Source organism: Otolemur garnettii, unplaced genomic scaffold (assembly GCF_000181295.1).
Source record: "Otolemur garnettii isolate 467f Iridium unplaced genomic scaffold, OtoGar3 scaffold00091, whole genome shotgun sequence".
Taxonomy (NCBI): Eukaryota; Metazoa; Chordata; class Mammalia; order Primates; family Galagidae; genus Otolemur; species Otolemur garnettii.
The window spans coordinates 1,284,791-1,304,170 of NW_003852486.1; the positions used below are offsets into that span (position 1 = coordinate 1,284,791).

Sequence of the window (19,380 nt, forward strand, 5' to 3'; positions counted from 1 at the left end):
GCAGCGAGAGGTCTGGGTGAAGGGCCTCGTGTTTGCCTTTGGGTCTCCCTTGGTGTGAACACAGCAGTAGTTAGTTCTAGGGCAGACTTTTTAGATTATTAGAACCCCTCCCAGACCACGGGGCTCAGAGCTGTGCATCGGTAGTGTGAGATCAGCTTTGCTTCCAGAACCTGTGGCTTACGAGACATGAGGCATATGCTTCTGCCACTGCTCAGAGTGCACAGAGGAGGTCCACAGGCAGGACCCATATTGAATCAGAGAAAAGTGTCCACAGCCAGACTAAATGAAATAAAAAATTCTGGCACACAAATGGAGTTTAGCATATAACCTAGTCAGCTATTTAGTCCAGTTAAGATAAGGATTAAAGGTAACTCAGGCCAGGTTTCACTGTTCCTTCTGTTCTTCTGTGATCTTAGACACCTACTCCCTTGAAGTCTCAGGAATACCTAAAGACTCTCCATGTTTCTTTCCAAATGGGACTACATGTACTCTCTAGTGCAGATGAGGCAAATATTTCCCATTCTCACCCCAATTCAAGTCTCAGCTAAGATACACCCCAAACTAAGCAATCTGGTTGCTTTAACCTCAGACCTTTACCCTGAATCTCCCACATAAAACCCCTGGAGAACTAACAGCAAACCCTGTCATCCAGAAAATCCCTCTGGGCTTCTTTGGTAAAAGCAGCACCCAAATGCTCCTAGTTGTATTTATGGAGCTACATAAATAAAAACCAGATCATTGGCTCTGCGCTTGTAGCTCAGCAGCTAAGACGCCAACCACATACACCAGAGATGGCAGGTTCGAATCCAGCTGGGGCCTGCCAAACAACAATTACAACTGCAACCAAAACGTAGCTGGATGTTGTGGTGGGCCCCTGTAGTCCCAGCTACTTGGGAGACTGAGGCAAGAGAATCACTTAAGCCTAAGAGTTGGAGGTTGCTGTGAGCTGTGATGCCATGGTCCTGTACTGAGGGCAACATAGTGAGACTGTCTCAAACAAACAAACAAAAAAACAACCCCCCACAGATAATGATTTGTACAAGATAGAAGCTCAAGAATTGGGTTTTGTATTAGAGATGACTCCTTATTCTAGCTATGCTCTGTACATCCTGCACACTCCTTATTCCTAGGCTCTACCAGCTTTAGTGGCAAATATGGGGAAAGTGGCAATTATCAAAGCCATTCCCGAGACACTATCCAAATATGTTCCTGGGTTATCATGTCTTCTGGGTCTTTCCATGTTCTGAGTCACTTAAGTAGTTTCCTCTGTGACTTTGCTGAGAAAAATACCCAAATTGAGTTATCAGAAATACCATTTCTATTTTAAGCAATGTTCAGATGAACTCTCCTTTATTTCTTTTTGAATGAATCATTGATATTATAGATATTAGATAATAAAAATAGCATGCACAGATCCACTCAGATGAAGAATTTACAAAGGAAAGGATTAAAAACCAGCTTCATGATTCTTGTACGTCTTGGCTAGAACAAGGGGTACAGAGTAGACGGAAGGTGGAAATGGGAAAGAACTTCTCCAAAGAGCTGTTTGCTGCTGATGCTGCTTGGAGGGAGGAGTGGGTTATGTTCCTTGCAGCTTGATAAGATAATTGCTGGTCTTCCTGTTTCCTTCACCTCAAGCCCAGTGGAATCACTCAGAAAGCTTAAAATATGCTCCTTACTAGTGGGGGACTCACAGGACTTGAGAAAGCTACAACCACCATAGGAGCAGCAAAGTGTGGTCTGTGTTAAGATCACCCTGGATGTCCAGGACTGAGATAAAGGGTGTAGGAGTGTTTCTTTTGAATGAAACCTGAGCCACATAGAAAAAGCTGACATGTAGTCCTCTTGGATTCTGTCCAAAAGAATCATTTTGTAGGACAGAGGGTTCAGAAGAGCAACAAAGTGAACGTTGAATCCCAAGATAATGTGCAAGAAATTACAAATGGTCACCAGGAATCAAAGATCCCTCTAACTCAGGTGGGGTTGGAAGGGGAGTGTGCCATTGACCTGTTATAGAAAGAGGCCCCCTATGAGGGATGGATTACAACATAGGCTGGTTATTATTAGGAGTCTGTACTTAGGTGACACAGATTTATTAGAATATTAATTTGAAAAACAAAAAAGCAAGCACAACGATTGCTTAACTTACTCTTATATTTTTGGTGTCTGGCAAAGTGCCTGACATGATAATCATTCAATATATAGTTGAATGAATGGATGATACACTGGCTTCATTTCTAAAACTTGTTTTAGATTCCTTGGCAAAGGGGCTATGAAATGTTAGTGCAAACAACATGTTGTTAGTGGGAATATCTGTTATACAAGAATAGAGAGGTCTTTCTAGTACAAGTTTCTGGAATGGTGGTTAATATTAAGGAAGCGTAAAACAAGCCCTAACTTAGGAGAAGAAAATTGGAAACTAATAATTTCCCTCATTGCTAAAATCCCTGCCTAACCAATTTGATGTTCTAAATGGCTTCCACCTGTCTTAGTCCATTTTGTGTTGTTGTAAAACACTTCCTGAGACTTGGGTAATTTATCAAGAAAAGAGGATGAATCAATCACGTGAAAGAAAAAAGCCAATCTGTGGTGTGGAGAACCCCATCATCCTTTCCATCCCGCCCCCACAGTAGTTAAAAACAGGGTATTAGACACAAATTCCTTTGATTTTTTCCAGTGCAGATGTCCTCTGGAAATACGTTAGAAAACATTTTGATAAAGTATGAGATTAATTCATGCACTGTACCATCTGGAACAATAAATACTTATTCAACTTTTGAAAAAATATATACAGAAAAGGGGTTGATTTAGCTCACAGTTTCGAAGGCTGAGAAGTTCAAGGACATGCCCTTGGCAACTGACAAGGGCTTTCGTACTGTGTTGCAACATGGCAGAGAAGGTCGATGGGAAGTGGGTGTACACAAACAGAGAGAAACCTGAGGGCCGGCCTGGCTTTATAACAGCCCACTGTGGCGGGAAAGAATCCATCCGGGTAAAGTAATGTAGTCTCGCGAGAGTGAGCACTCGCTACTGCGAGAATGGCACTGGGGTCTGGAGGTGGGGTCTGCCTCCGCAGCCCAAACACCTCCCTGGAGGCTCCACCTCTCAACGCTGCCACACTGAGAATCAAACGTCAGCGTGAACTTCGGTGAGGGCAAACAAACCTAACCAAACCACAGCACCGTCTCCCCAGACATGAAGTTCAATGTCCTTACAAAGCGGCTGCTCCTCCACTGAAGTTCCTCAGGGAATCTTCTCAGGTCCTCTCTGCCTCATTGCCCCGGGTGGAGTTCCCAGGCTCTGTCCGACTTCTTTGATCTGGTGCCTTCTTTGATCTATCCTCTCTGGATAATGGTCATGAGTTTTGAGTAATCGCTTTGGTTATCCTTCTGAAACTGTCCTGGATGTGATTTGTCTGATATCTCCAGCTATTCATTAGCGGTGGGAAAAGACCCCCTGGGGTCTCTGCCTCTCTGGAGAGGCCACTGATATCTGTTGAGGTTGCACCAGGCACTGTGCTTTTTCATAAGGACAAAAATAACGACTGGCGATAACTTCAGACAGTGTTGTAATAATTAGGATACCACTTGCTGTGCTGAGAGTTACATAGAGAGCACTATTCCGAGTAGTCTGTGTGTTCTCCAAGTGTCCATTTCAGAGAGAGAAAGTGGAATCTGGGCATGGAGGTCAACGTCACATCAAGAAGTTTAAATTCTATTCTGAAGTGGGGCTCCATGGAAGGACTTTAAAGACCTCTCCTGTGAACAATATTCAGAATATAATATTTTCTTGATGACATCAGGGCAGCAGTATGAAAATCAAGCACTGTACAGTACCACTGAGATTTTTGAGATATAAAGGCATGTTTGTGTTCACAGAAAATGATCCCTGTCTCTTATATATTTTTAGTTTCATTCCTACTTCGTCTAGTTTTTTTTTTTTTTCCCTTCCTGTCTCATTACTTACTGTCGGGTTCTCAACTGTTACTTATCTCATTATAGTTGTTTCTCTGGTGCAAGCTCAGACCTTTCTTTTTTGATTTATTTGTAGCTGGGAAAAATATAGAAGAATTTTGGTTGCAATGCTACACCTACTTTGAATTATTACTAAGATGATTGTTAGTCTCTTGTAAGTGTTGCTACTGTCCACCCATTGAGTTTTCTGGCTTTGTGATCTATCTTTCTAGTTGCTTAAAGGTTTCTTTCCCCATATTCACAAGCTGATTTTTTTCCTGGATAACAAAACTCCAATTACCAAATAAATAGATGTAGGAGAAAGTACCATGGGATTATGACAACTACAAGACAAAGGTGGGCACCATAACACAATATTTATTTATTTATTTTTGCAGGCATGCTTGTAGAAAATTCAAAGAAGAAAGAGCTACAACTGTAGGGTCTGGTGTCCAGTTGCTTGGAGATCTCTTAGATGTTGACCTTTTCATTTTCAAGAGCTCTTGATTCAAGATATCAGACCCACACGAGAGGTTTGACGATCACATATCCTTTTATTTCATGGTTCAGAGCCTGCCAGTTCAGAATGTTAGAATTGTTTGGGGAACCCTGATAAGTTACCATGATCTCTACTGGGGAGAGCACAGAGTCCCACATGTACAGATCCCCAATCTCTCCCACAAAGGACTGGCTCTTATCAAACCCAGCCCCATAGTTGTCCTGCTCCTGCCCCAGGACGATCTTGGGGTGAGCTCCTATAGAGTAACCCTGCTTCAGACCCTTTTTCACTAAAGGTCTTCCATTGACCCAAAATTCAGCAATGCCTGAGGCAGACTCCCAGGAAACACAGATGTGCACTGGCTCCGGGAACTCTTCAATAACTTTCCACATCACACTGCTTCTCCCAATGTATAAACTGTACTCTCCAATTCGTTCTTTATAAATTAGTAGCTCATTATCCTTGCCTTGGGTGTTGTAGGAGAAGAGGCTATAACCACGGGAAAGGTCACTAAAGGCTCGAAAACACAAGGTAAAGTTCTGCAGAGGTTTCTCCAGTTTTGTAATCAAGCTCACATGGTTGGTAGAGGATTCTTTAGGAAACACAAACACCTTCCCACTGAGGTCTGTGGGATAAAGAAAGAAATAAAATGAACTTCACCACAAATGCAGGGAAAAATATCCCACTTTCAACCTCTTTGCTCACATGATGCTCCTGGACTATCCACTGACCTCCCTACCTGTCGCAGCAAAGGCTTCCAGGAGGCTGGTGAGGACAGAAACCCAGAGCAGCAGCTGGTTCATGTTCCTGGCCTGGGGCTGCTATAGCAGCTGAGTGGCTAGGGGTGGGCAGCAGGCAGCACAGTGGCTGTCCCAGCTTCTGAGAGGCATGCTCTGAGACCTCAGCTCTTCAGGGTTTATATGCACCTGGGGAGAGGAGGGGGGGTGGGAAGCACCAATGATGTGTGAGTGATTTTCCAGGCCTGCTGGCAACCAGAGCTGCTGATGGGGAGGGGTGGTGAGGCCCTGGGCTGGAAAATCAATGGGAGTTACTTATTAGACACCAGCTAAGAGCTCCAACTCCTGGGACCCAGAGTCTGCAGCTGGGAAGAAAGTGATACAGAGCTGCAGGTTGTGGATAGGCTGAGGAGGGCCCCAGTCAGCTGTGCAGGGGCCCCTCTGTCTGATGCTCTGTGCTTTGCTGAGCCATGTGGAGGGTTTCCCTGAGCTCAGGCCTCTCATGGGCTGTTGGCCCTCAGCCTTTCTTTTCTTTCATAGTTCTGTGGACTAGTCTTCTGTTTGTTTACAGGGCATTCTGGGATTTTGCTTTTTGCTGAAAACCCTAAAAATGCCCCTTAAGTTACTATTGGGTAAGACATCAGGCATTGCTAGGGGAAAGAGAGAATTGAAATATAAACTTACTGACCCCCTGAAGCTTCATATTTTCTGCTACTGTTATTTAGGTAATTTTCTTTTGCATCTCATGTTTCTCTATACTAGGTTTTCCCATTTCTCATTATGACTTGTTTTTCTGGAGAGCTACCCACTACCTATAGAGACATCAGCATCTCCTTTGAGTCCTTGGCCACTGAGGGTTTACCATTCTGGTGATGAACCCATTAATACACTATGCTCATATTTGTTTATTAATTCCTGGTAATACACTAGGTGGTGGGGTTCAGTGGTGACCGCCCTTCACACAACCCCATGACCTCCCTCTTTATTCTCTCTGTCACTACTTAAAATATCACACTTTCTTAGCCACCACTCAAACCTGCTGTACCTCTAAGATGTCAAACTCATGTTCCACTTTCTAGCCACATTAGTTTTCTTCTCTCTCATCCCTAAATTCTATATAGCATTTTCCTCTTACCCTATTTGTTATTCTCTTTTTTTCTCAACTCACTCCAGAACTTCTGATCAGTCTGTTCAATGACAATCATGCCCACCAAGGATTCACTTTCTCTACCATTGTTCAAATTATTCTTCTAATCCTCATCTCTAGGAAGTTTCTGTTTTCTTTTCATCTTGTTTTTCCCCCCTAAGCTGAATCCCAGATTGGAAAGCATAATTAGCTTGTTGCACAGTGAAAGTTAGTGGGGGACTTTTGTTATACATCCTATTGGCTCCTGAATTAATACAGATCCTTCAGATTGGGAAGCCAATGCCATTTGCAGTCTGGCCCCAACTTGGCCGTGACCTCTTAATCAAATTCTCTCCTCCAGTCAACCATCTCTAATTGTTGTTCTCCACACATGCCTGGCTTTCCTGATTCTATTGCCTTCTACTCATTGCCTTCATTCTGTCTGGAATTTCTCTTTTATCCTTTGCTGTTTCTTAAAAATTCTAACCATTTTTCAAAATTAATCTCAAAAATGATTTGTTTCGTGAAGGCTTTTCTGATGTCCCAACTAGAAATTATTTTCATCTCTTTTGAACTCCCTATAAGGTTAAGATCAAAGACTTTGGAGTAGAGGTCTGGTCCTGCCACATACTGGTGGTTGACTATTATATATGTCACTAGAACCTCTCTGGACTTTAGTCTTCTCTGTAAAACATAACATTGTCTACCTTCTAGAGTTTTTGCAAAGAAAAATAAAATATCATTATATGCATAAAGTATATAAAATAGAGCCTGGATGATGGTTATTATTGATATCATTTTGGAGCTTTTTAAAGCTATTACCATTGTCTATTGCATATTATAGATATTAGTGTATTTATCTTTTGTCCCATCTAGATTGAAGCTGGGTATTAGGTCTTACTCAGGTTTAGGTTCCCCACTTTATCTAACGCTTTTTCTTTAATACCAACAGGAGCCTGTTACATATTTGCAGAATCAGAGGACTCACATAGGGTGAGAATTTTTTACATGAAACAGTTTAATAGCAATGAAAAGTAGAACATAACCGAGTAATATGAGCAGATAATGCTGGAAGTAGGAGCTGGCAGGTAACCTTTACTGAGAACCCAGGGACTATGCAATTCCCTAACATTTCCAGATGTTAATTAATGAGTGCCATAAAATTCAGAGAACATAGGGCTCACCAGATGCTTCTAGTTTTCATCGTAAATTAATATATTAGCATTCTGTCAACAAAAAATTGTTTGGAGATTAATGCAGAAGAGAGTCTTTGCCAATGGGAGATGAATCCACAGAGCTGGCCTGAGGTGTGAGTGAGCCTGGAGAGACTGGAGGTAAGGGGACTGGCACAGCTAGAGGGCCCAAAGGCCAGTGTTGGCATTTGGACAGGCAAATGTTGTGTTCACACACTGTGAAGAGGAAATGCTGATTGGAAAATAGGGCCCATAGCAGAATGGAAAAAATAGAGAAAAGGTGGAGCCTGATTCTATCCCTTTGTTTCTTTCTCTAGAACGTTTCTCAGGCCTTGGAAGAGAACATTCTGAGCTTTAGGGACTTTTGAAGTGAAAACTGAGTGAAAATTTAGTATGACCTACACACATAAATAGCCAGTGGAGAATTTGAAATATGTGATTGCGGCTTGGAATTAGAAATGCAGGTTTCAGAGGAACCAACATATAAGGGATGACGAAACAAAAAGACTCAGCAGAAGAGAGAAGAGAGAAAAGGTCAGGAGCCAAGCACTGATCTAAGGGAATACTTGCGCTCATAGGCCTGGAGGAAAGAGAAGAGTGTTGCCGTGGAGGAAGGAGGTGAGGAGACAAAAAACAATGAGTGACAGAGAGAAAGATAGTGTGTGTGGTGTCCTGGGATTCAAGTTAGCCTAAGCATCCAAGGAGTGGTACCCAGTGGTGTTAAATGCATCAGAAAAATCTAAGGTGGATGCTGGATGTAGCAATAAAAACTTTATTGGTGACCTTTGAAAGAGCAATTTTCATAAAGTGAGTATGGCAGAAGCCAAGTTTCAGGGATTGATGGAGAAAGGAGGAAGAGAGTCTGTTTCTAAAGGTTTAGTAATTCTGTCAAAGAACAGAAGGATGGAAACAAGATTCTCAATGGCAGAATCAGGATCTAATGAATATTTCCCACATCAATTATAGATTACCTTTTCTTGACAGAGTGGCTATTGTGTCTCTGTTTCCCACCCTGTAACATTTCACACAACAACAGAGAACTATCAACGTCCACCTGAGATTCTTACTGACCTTTCTACCAAAGTAGCTTTTCCACACTCTAAATGCCAAGCTCCTGCTGCAGCCTCCTACCTCCCCTTCCCAATCCTGGCAGCTTCGCAAACCAGACGGTCACTTTCCAGCTCCTGTCGATACTCAGGAGTCCCCCCTGGATCTCATTTCACTATTCCTAACTTCAGGGTTCATTTAGAAAAGAAAATCCCTGCTAGTTATCATCTATTTTGGGTGGAGTGAGACATCTGACCATGTCACCTTGCTGAATTCTTCACAATTCACCTGAAACTACCCTCTAGAATGTCACCCTATCTGTGTCTCAGACTTTAACCTTCTGGGCATCTTCACACTATTATACTTCTTTTCACACCCTTCATCTTTAGTTTTATAAAATTTGGCCTTCCTTATTGAGATGAATTTTTTAAAATCTATCTTTATTTAAATATAAATCCTTTTTTTTTTTGAGACAGAGTCTCAAGCTGTCACCCTGGGTAGAATGCCGCGGCATCACAGCTCACAGCAACCTCAAACTCTTGGGCTTAAGCAATTCTCTTGCCTCAGCCTTGCTAGTAGCTTGGACTACAGGTGCCCGCCATAACACCTGGCTATTTTTTTTTTTTTTCGGTTGTAATTGTCATTGTTTAGCTGGGCCAGGCCAGCTTTGAACCCACCACCCTCCATGTATTTGGCTGGTGCCATCACCATTGTGCTATGGGCACCAAGCCTAAATTTAAAATTTTTATTTTATTTTATTTTTTATTAAATGATAGCTGTATACATTAATGCAAACATGGGGTACAGTGTAGTGTTTTCATATACATTATGAAATACTTTCATCAAAATCATTATTCATTGGAACCCCCCTGATCACAGCTATCTCCTTGTGGTTCAGAATCCCTTTGTGACACCAGCATATGGGGGAGGAGCTGTGCAATATTTCTCAGTCTACAGAGGCAGGAACACATGCACTGAGGAAGCAGGATCAGTTTCTCACTTGTGTTGCTGGAAGAGGTATTGTTCCACTCTCATCATCCTGCCTTTCTCTTGGCCGTGTTTGTGCCCATGACCAGAACAAACCGTGTTTGTTCATGCCAGAACAAGAATTTTCTCACTAAATCCCTGAAACTTCAGAGTACAGAGAAAGAACTCCCCAGAAGCTGGAAGCGTTTGCCTTGCTGACTTCAGTGATGTCATTCCCATGTTAATTTCAGCAGGGAATGCCGTCCTTATGGCTGTCACCCACCTTAGCCATGTACCATTTCCTGATGTGTTCACTACTCCAGAGACCATACACCCTGGTCACTATTCCATGGCACTCTCTAGTCTCACAGCTCAAAATTAGGTAGTTTTGGTCTTTGACATCTTGTTTGTCATCTGTTGTGCAGTGGCCTGGAAATTCCTCTGGAACATAGTCCTGGGGAACAAGAGGGTGTGTGCTCAGTTGGCATGCGGTACTTTTTACCTTGGGCTGATCATGACAGTTACTCAGATGACATCCATTTGTACCTCTGTGACACTGTGGTGGCCTGCTTCATGACTTCCTTCTTATCATGAAACTTTTCTGCCTTGACAATACGATGCATGAAGTAAACATTTTGTTCACCGGGCCTGTGTGCAGGTGTCTGTGGATTTGGTTCATATTTCCTACATGGACGTCGGCAGCCCCTCCACCATGCTCAGAATCACCTCCCCTGGGGGCTTTGCCACCCATGCCTCCTGTCGCACCAGGGTGATCTTCCGGTGAGGTTGTGTCTCTATCGGCTACCTCAAATGCAAGCTGATGAACTTAGTAGAGAACAGGCCTTCTATCAGAGGCCGACCCCACCCTCAGTCTGACGCTGGACTCTGTTGTTTACAATCTGAGGTCCGCAGAGGCCAAGGATACCGTGTACAGAGCTGTGGACAGAAGCATTTCTTAACAGATTGACTCATTTCATCAGGAGACCTTTAGTCCAGAGTGATATTTTTCTTGCCCACAAACATTTTATATCTCACAAGTAGATCAAATAGAAAGCTTTGCTGTGAATTGATTCAGAATGCTTTTCTACTTAAGCTCCAGAAAGGAGGCAGGGTGCTCCTCACCGCGGGGGCAGGCAGCCCTCCAGGAGCACTTTGATGACTTCCTCCGAAGCGTGCCCCAGTGTGATTGAACATCCTCCCTGCTTCCACTTCACCTGGCCATTTGGGGCTTGACTTTTGTCTTTGAGTGGAAGAAATATAATGATGACAATGCGGTGGTAACTTCAGTTAAAGAATCCCAGGGACCACCTGAGACTCTTCCCGCTTCGTGACTTCAGTCATACGGCCCTTAGTTGGCCTTTCAAAGGGGCTATCCATGCCATGTGCTGATTGGAAAATGAATACTTTCAAAAAATAGAGGTCTGTGAATCCATCCCCAGTGGCCATTTAAATAGTGTGTGTTTAGGTGGAGTGCCCTTTACTTCTGTAAAAGGAAACCAAGATCTTTTTAAACCTTATTATTGTTGCAACCCCAGAAGCTGAGCAATGGGAGACTAGATGGTGGACTCTTCTCAAAAAATGATGCCTTCGTATAGATGTTCTCTCCTTAAACATTTTTCTTCTTGCTCCTTGAAAGCATTTGGAAATTGCTGATTCCATCAACTATTTGGGGTGGTTGTGATGCCTAATTCTGAGTGAGAGACTTTGGTTACTCTTCTCTAGGTATGGACCTGGTGGGCCCATTTTCCCATCAGCTGGCTGGGAGAGTGGTAGTGGGTGGGTGCTGACAGTTTATTTTGCCACATATCTTTTCCCATTAGAGTTTTTGTTTTGAAGAACACTTCTCTGCTCTACCCATATCTTATACTTTTTTTTCTTAGATGGGTAGTTATGTGTGTAATTAAGAAATTTTTTATGTACATTCACTGGGAGAGACAGCTGGAAGACACGATGGAGATGCCAAGGTATGGTGGCATCTATTGGCACACATTCCTATGTTTTGGGAATAAGTGACTCATTATTTCAGCCCCAAGATCAACTCTTTCCATTATCTATCTTATACTTTTGCCACATTTTGTAACCACAGGAGCAGGCCTGAAGCACATCTTTGGTGACGGGTGATTTTTTTCTCCTTCCGGAAGACAGCTGGATGTCAACGGTTCCAGTCATAGTGAGTATCTTCTTCTGGAATTTCCCCTCACTGTTACTTGGCAGAACTGTGTACGTTTCTAGGTGATGTCAATGTATCAGTGATACATGCTGTATGTATCTTTGGGGGTGGCTCTGAAGCTGAGGTCCCTAGGTCCCTAGGGGGTTTTTGAATGAGTGCTCACAGGGTTTGTGGACTCTCTGATACTGTGTGCAAAATATTGCAAGTGCAGTCACGTGTGCATTTTTAAAATAAGATTTTCGAAGTCTAGAATAGAATTTTGCAAATGTATTTTGACAAAAATTCATAATAAAAAGTAAATTTTATATTGCAATACTGCATACACATATGCATATACACAGATATAAAGATATCTTAGTCAAAATTATCATACAACAATATGAAAGTTTACATTAGAAAAATTTCTGCAATGTTTCAGGAATAACAAGGAGTTCTGTGAGACCAGAGAAGAGTAAATGGAGGAAAAAGTGAAAGAGAATATATTTGAAGAAGTTGGGTGCCCTGGGTAATGAAAACGGCATAGCTGTCATCATCGCCATCATCATCAGCTGTTACTCTTTTCTTTTCTACTCTCTACCTCTCCCAGCCCAGGCTGATTGCTCTTTCATCTCTTCCTCCAGGACTTTGTGAACATCTTTTATATTTTAGTGCTTGTCTAAACAGCATTATTTCTAATTTAAAAAGGTGTGTCTTTCTTTTATTAGAAAATTTTGCCATACACCAGCTCAAAATACACGTGCTTAGAATTTAGAATGTTTTCTATCACTCTCCTAAGACAGGTAGAGTAGGTACCACTTAAGAGATTCTCCATCTGGAGAAAGCAACTAACATTTAAAAAAATGTGCAGGAGCTGGTGTAGGTGCACAACGAGGCAGGCTTGGGTAGAAGGCATGAATGCCCTGCTCTACTTGGGACAGTCCAGAGAGAGGAAGAAATGAGAATGGAGACATATTTTCAACAAGGTGAACTAAATTTGGGTAGTGTAGAAAGAATATGGCAAGCAAAGGGAATGGTATGGCTGGGACAGAAATGTGTTGGAAGGCCATGAAAAGTGGCATCTATCTCTTCATGCCTAGTACCCAGCACCAGGCTCTAACACATTGTACACAGTACAACTCTAGATGGATGAACTGGGTCTCAGTACAACTCTAGAGAGATGAACTGGTGAGCACTTACAAAGTAGAGCACCTTGTATTTGTGCTTCCTGGAAACCCACAGTCAATAGAAACACCTGGACACATTTCTTCTTGCCCACATGTAGATTCTTTTTATCTCAGGGTGAAAAGAAAGAGAAAAAAATAACACTGGAAATGAAAATCCCGTGGACATTCTTTTCCTCTGTCAAATCCCTCCACAGCTTACACTAAGTTTTCTCCTTTCATCTCTCAACTTATAACAAACTGATTAGAGAAGAAAAAGATGCAGCCAATCCAACAATAAGTCAAACAGATCTTAGTGAGCAGCACAGGTGCTTTTAGACGAGAGAGAAGAGGTGGCAGAAGAGATGGGCCTGAGCTAAGTAAGGAACGATAAGCCCAGAACAGGACCCAAGTGTTTAGAAAAGAAGATTGAAAAAGACCTCATTTCAGTTTGTTACTGCTGATGTGCATGTGTGTGGGAGATGGGGCAGGATTTGAGGAAGGAAACTAATATTGGACGGTCTAAAATGTGGCAAACAGTAGGAAATCACGTTATGGAATATGATAGCTTCTAAAATTTATGCAGTACTTTCTTTCATATGCAATTTCTAATTGTAATGTTTCTAATACTTCTGCAAATGTTATTTCCTCCACTTTACTATTATTTCTGCCACTATTGGTGCTGTTGCTGCTGCTATTACCACCATTGGTAGAGTTAACCTATTATGAGGCAGATACTTTTCTGAATTGTTCACCTGTGTTTTCATGTATTTACCCGTACCTGACATAGACAATGGTGAGGAAGAACTGCGTCTTAGACCCATACACTAACTCTAAATTCCATACCCAGACTTACATACACACTTCATTTATTCATTTGCTCAGGACAAAGAATAGTATATAACCAACTTTCCAGATAACTGAGCATATCCCAAACATATCTAATTTCAAACGTTATTAATAGGAATTTTGTAATTTTTTGTCATTGCCTTTGTGAACAAAATATACACATTTAAGAGTTTCCTTGAACATTTCCTATGTCTTAGGCTAAAATACACTAGTATTTACTAAAATTTCTGAGGTTTGTGGGAGATGTTGTTCCTACATTAAATTATTTACAGGTTGCAAATAACTTTTTGGGGTATTTTAAAACTCAACTTTATTGAGATAGAATATTTACAGCAGAAAATTCACCATAATAAGTGCAAAATTTAGTGGATTTTAGTATATTTACAAAATTGTGCTATTATTACCTGACACTTATTTTCTGCCATTTTCATTACCCTAAAAAGAAACCCTATACCCAGTAGTACTCATCCCTTTTTACTGGGAGCCCCTGTCCTAGGCAACCACTATTCTGGCTTTGTTTCTATGACTTAAACTTTTCTGGACATGTCATATAAGCCAAACAATAAAATATGTGGTTTCTTTCACTTAGTAGGATGTTTCTGAGGTTAATCCAATGTCATAGCATGTATCAGAATTTCACTCCTTCATATGGCTGAATGATAATCCATTGTACGGATACACTACATTAGTTGATGTCTGGATGTTAAATCAATTCATACTTGGTCATAGAATATAATTATTTTTTATATTGTGCAGGATTTAGTTCCATAGTATTTAATTGAGGATTCTCGTACCTATATTCAGTAGAGATATTGGTCTGGGTTTTGTTTGCTTGTGATGTCTTTGGTTTTGGTACCAAGGTAGCACTAGCCACATAGAAATGAGACAGGGATACTGTTGCAAAGATAGCACAGGAAGTCTTGGGTATCTGTCACTCAGTTTCTTGCAGCAGTTACATCTTGCATAGCTTTAGCACAATTTGAAAACCAAGAATTTGACATAGGCATAGTGCGTGTGTGTATGTATTTATATGTCATTTTATCATGTGTAGATTTATCTAACTATGACTGAAGTCTCTTTACTCTCCCTGTTTATAACATATTTATATTAAATGGTTCTCTGTCTATATTGAAAACCATACTAGACAGTGTTATAATTTTTGTTTGAACTGTAAAACATAATTTAGAAAACCCAAGCGTTGATGGAAAGTCTATGACATTCACCTGTATTTTTGCTTACTGTGTTCTTTCTTACTTCCTCATATTCCAAAGACTCTGCTTTTATTTTTTTGCAATTTAGAGAACTTCCTTTAGCCATGCTCTTAGAGTAGCTCTGCTGATGGCATAATCTCTGAGTTTTCCGTTATGAAAATAGCTTGATGTCTCTTTTATTGCTGAAGACTGTATTAGATACAGAATTCTGGGTTGAAAGTTTCTTTCTTCAAACACTCAAGAAGTATTGTGCAATTTCCTCCTTTCCTGTGTGGTTTTGATACTCAAATTGATACTGATACTCAAATTGCCTTCAGCACTTCTCTCTTACTGCCTTCAAATTGTTGTTTGTCTTTTGTTTTCAGAAGTTTGGCAATGACAATTTTTGGTGTGGATATTTCATATTTCTTGGTTTATTCTGTTTATGGTCTGCTTCTTTCAGCTTCTTGAGTCTGTAGATTTATGTCTTTGACAAATTTGGGTAACTTTCCATCACATGTCATTAATACCATTTATGAATTCCTCTCTCTTTCTCCTCTTTCTCTGGGACTATGGTATCAGTATTAGATATTTTGTTATGTTTCTACCCGTCCCTTAAACTCTGTCCATTATTATTTTTTTACCTGATTTTCTCTCAGTTTTTAAGATTGGGTACTGCTATTGTTCTATATTCAAGTTCACAATTTCCTTTGACTGTTCTCTCCATTCTTCTGTTGAGCCTATATTTTGAGTTTTGTCTATTTTAGTGGTTGTATTTTTTAGTTCCAAAATTTCTATTTGGTTTTGTCTCTATCTTCATGGCTTTGCTGAGATGTTCAATTTGTTGCTGAGACTTTTTGCCTATTCATTTATTTCAATATTGCTCATAATTGCTCATTGAAAAAGTTTTATGATGGCTTATTAAAAATCCTTGTCAGATAATTCTAGTGTCTGTGTCATATTGGTGTTGTCATCTGTTGTAGTATTTCTGGATCTTGGTGTGATGAATAATTTTTTTATTGAAACATGGATATTTTGGGTATTATGTTATAAGACTGTGGATCTTATTTTAAACCTGTATTTTAGCAGGTATCCTCTGACACTGTTCTGATAGCTGAAGGAGTTGCCACCATTTTACTGCCCCGTGGGGTTGAAAAGCTAGGTCTTCCTCTCAGCCTCCATTGACAGTAGGATGCTGGGAGTTCTTGATAGTGCTGGGTGAGGATGAGATTTCAGGCTTCCACTAGACCTGAAAGATTCTAAATACAATACTAAAAGGTATTTGGGAGAGGGGACATCTTTCCAATTTTAAGGGGAAAACATAAAGTTTCTCACCATTAAGTATGATCATATTTGTATATTTTTAAAAGATGTTCTTTTTTATCTTGAGTGTTCCTTTCCCTTCTATTTTTTGGGAAAGATTGTAGATGATTAGCATAATTTCTCTCTTAATGTTTGTTTCTTAAATTTACCAGTGAAACCATCTGGCCCTGGTGCTTTTTTTTTTTTTCTTTTTGGAAGGTTATTAATTATCAATTCAATTTATTTAACAGATAAAGTTCTATTTAGATGATATATTTCTCCTTTTTTGAGTTTTAGTAGATTATGTCTTTCAAATAATTTTTTTCATTTCATCTAAGAAACCAAATTGGTGGGGTTAGAGATATTTACAATATTTCTCTATTATTTTTAATGTCTATGGGATCAGTAGTGATTCTGATATTAATAGTTTGTGACTTTTGCCTTTTTTTTCTGGGTTAGCCTGGATGGAGGCTTAATGATTTTATAAATCTTTACAAAAAAGCTGTCTTTTGGTTTCATTGGTTTTCTCTATTTTTCCCCCTATTTTCAATATTATTGATTTCTGCTCTAATTTTTATTATTTCTTTTCTTCTGTTTGCTTTAGGTTAATATTGCTCTTCTTTCTTTAGTTTACCAAAGTGGAATTTTAAGTTATTGATGTTTATTATTATAAATTTAAGCTATGTTTTGTGGTTCATAATGTGATATATCTTGGTAAAAAAATGCTCCATGTGAGCTTGAGAAGAATTTGTGCATTCTGCTGTTTTTAAGGAGGTATTCTGTAAATGTCAATTAGAACCTATTGATCAAGGTGCTGTTCAGTTCATCTATATCTTCACCGATTTTCTGCCTGCTGGATCTGGGGGACGTGGTATTGAAGACTGTGATGATAATAGTAAATTTGTCAATTTCTCCTTGTAGTTCTACCAGTTTTTGCCTCATCTATTTTGACCCTCTATTGTTAGACAAATTGAAACCAATTACAAGCTATGCTAAGGGTTCTGATGGGAAAAGGGGACAAAATGCAGGAACAGATGGATATTGTAAGCAGAATGATGAAAACAGATGAAAATGCTAAAAGAGAATTAAAAGGAAATGTTAGAAATAAAAAATGCATTGTTCCAGAAATGAATAATGCCTTTGATGGACTTGTCAGTAGATTGGACATGGTTAAAGAAAGAATCAGAGAGTTTAGAACTCTTAGGATATTAATCATAGTTATTTTAAATTTTCAGTCTTTTACATTTAATCAGAAAGACCCTTCCACTTGAATGATTATAGCAGCACAATTCACAATTGCAAAGATGTGGAAACAACCCAAGTGCCCATCAATACATTAGTGGGTTAATAAAATGTGGTATATGTACCCCATGAAGTATTACTCAACCATAAAAAAATGTTGATTAGTATTTTTTTGTAACAACTGATGGAGCTAGAGACCATTCTTCTAAGTGAAGTATCCCAGAAATTAAAAAGCAAACACCACGTGTAGTCCATACTAAATTGAAACTAGTCGATTAATACTTATGTGCACATATGGAAGTTAATCTCAACAGACATCAAATGGGGGAAGGGTAAACTCAGACCTAACTGGTGCAATGCACATACTCTGGTGAAGGGCACACTCATAACATAGACATAAAAGGTATAAATGCAAATAATGTGCCCAAAATGTGTGTGCCCCTCTAATACTTTGAAATAAAAAACAGATGTAAAAAATAAATTTTTTGTCTTTTGATAATTCTTAAATACATCCATACAAGTATGTTTCTAATTCTGAAGCTTATTTTGTTTCTTCAGGATTTCCCCCTGTTTTTCAGAATTCTTTTCAATTTTTTTATAATTCAGATATGGTAAGTTAGGTGATAGGTCTTTGGTATGAGGTTTTAGTCATGTTTATCTGACTAAGAGACTGTGTCTACTGTCCACTGTAGCTACAGGTGTCAAAGGCTTCTGTTTCCTAATTTTTATCTCCTTATTTTCTTTGAGTGTTCCTAGAAACTCCTTCTTAAATAGAATCTATGTCTTACAGCTCTCTCATTGGTAATCCACTTTATTTTACTGGAGCTCAGTGGATGTGTTGGTAAGATATTGGAGAGGAGACATATTCTATAATTGTATAATTAAATCTCTATTTTGCTTTTGTTTCTGTCTTTTAAAGTGGATAAGAATCCTTGGACTGTGACCTTCAGAAGACCTTCTTATTTTTTTTCTTCTTCTTTATGTGAGACAGGAAGGGCAAAAAAGGCCTCAGACTGTCCAATTACTTTATCCTTTAATCTCTGTATACTTTGTCTCACAAGCTGAGGATATTCCTGAAATAGTCAAATGTTTGTTCAGAAGACAATTCAGCCACTGTTGGGGAGGGAAAAGGAGACAATACTTCTTCCAATATTTGGGGCGTTTTCCATCTGGCCCTAAAATTGCATGGTGAATTTAGCAAACAACATTTATTTAACACAATCCTTTTTTCCTTGGAGATAGTTGTGGATTTGAATGTCCATAAATTATTCGACACTCCTCCCTTCAGGAGATGGTGGACTGGGTGACTCAGTGGAAGTGTGATTTCAGAAACCGGGTCATACAGAGCATGGCAGCTTCCTCTTTTCTGCCTCACAGGCTCTTGAATCAGTGAGGTGAGGACATTCAGAAATTGGTGAGAAGCTAAGGCTTTATATAAAAAGCTAAAGAGAAACTTAGGCTTTTAGCAATAGCTGTGTAAGTGACCCATCATGGGAGTGAGTCTACCAGGGCCAGTCAGGCCTGTGGATGGCTGTGCCTGGCTAACATCTTATTTCAAGATCAAGAAATACCCTGGATAGGAACCACTAGCGAGTGTACTGCATTTCTAACTCTCATGTAATACATTTCTGTGTTTTAAACTACTATCTAAGATAGCTAATTAAAGAATATCTTTTATGGCATAGGCCTATTCCTTGGCCAACTTATCCTCCCACTCAGTTCACACACATGCACACACATACACACAGAATTACACTCTATATCCTTCTGTCAATTTCTAAAATATTTCTTCAAATCTGATTTCTTAATTATTGTGTTTTTTTTAAATGAATGGTAACTATGTACATTAATGCACTTCTGGGGTACAGTGTGGGGTTTTCACACACATTCTGAAACACTTCCATCAAACTGGTTAACATAGCCTTCATGTCATTTTCTTAGTTATTGTTTTAAAACGTTCACATTCT

The 19,380-nt window shown here is 39.8% G+C and overlaps 1 protein-coding gene across 1 annotated transcript; it reads right to left on the reverse strand.

Annotated features, from left to right (window-relative positions):
* Window positions 1-4,311: 4,311 nt before the first annotated feature.
* Window positions 4,312-5,351, reverse strand: APCS (amyloid P component, serum). The gene is made up of 2 exons (XM_003795207.3): window positions 5,192-5,351; window positions 4,312-5,077 (listed from the first exon to the last, which is right to left on the reverse strand). Exons 1-2 carry the CDS (start codon window positions 5,253-5,255, stop codon window positions 4,470-4,472), a joined length of 672 nt encoding a protein of 223 aa, XP_003795255.1. The 5' UTR covers window positions 5,256-5,351; the 3' UTR covers window positions 4,312-4,469.
* Between the last annotated feature and the right edge of the window lie 14,029 nt (window positions 5,352-19,380).

What these genes read in the sequence shown, in the direction of transcription:
- APCS (XM_003795207.3), bottom strand. Translation starts at nt 5,255, where the DNA reads ATGAACCAGCTGCTGCTCTGGGTTTCTGTCCTCACCAGCCTCCTGGAA. An exon ending in GGAAGCCTTTGCTGCGACAG is followed by an intron (nt 5,078 to 5,191) that starts GTAGGGAGGTCA and finishes TTTATCCCACAG; the next exon opens with ACCTCAGTGGGAAGGTGTTT.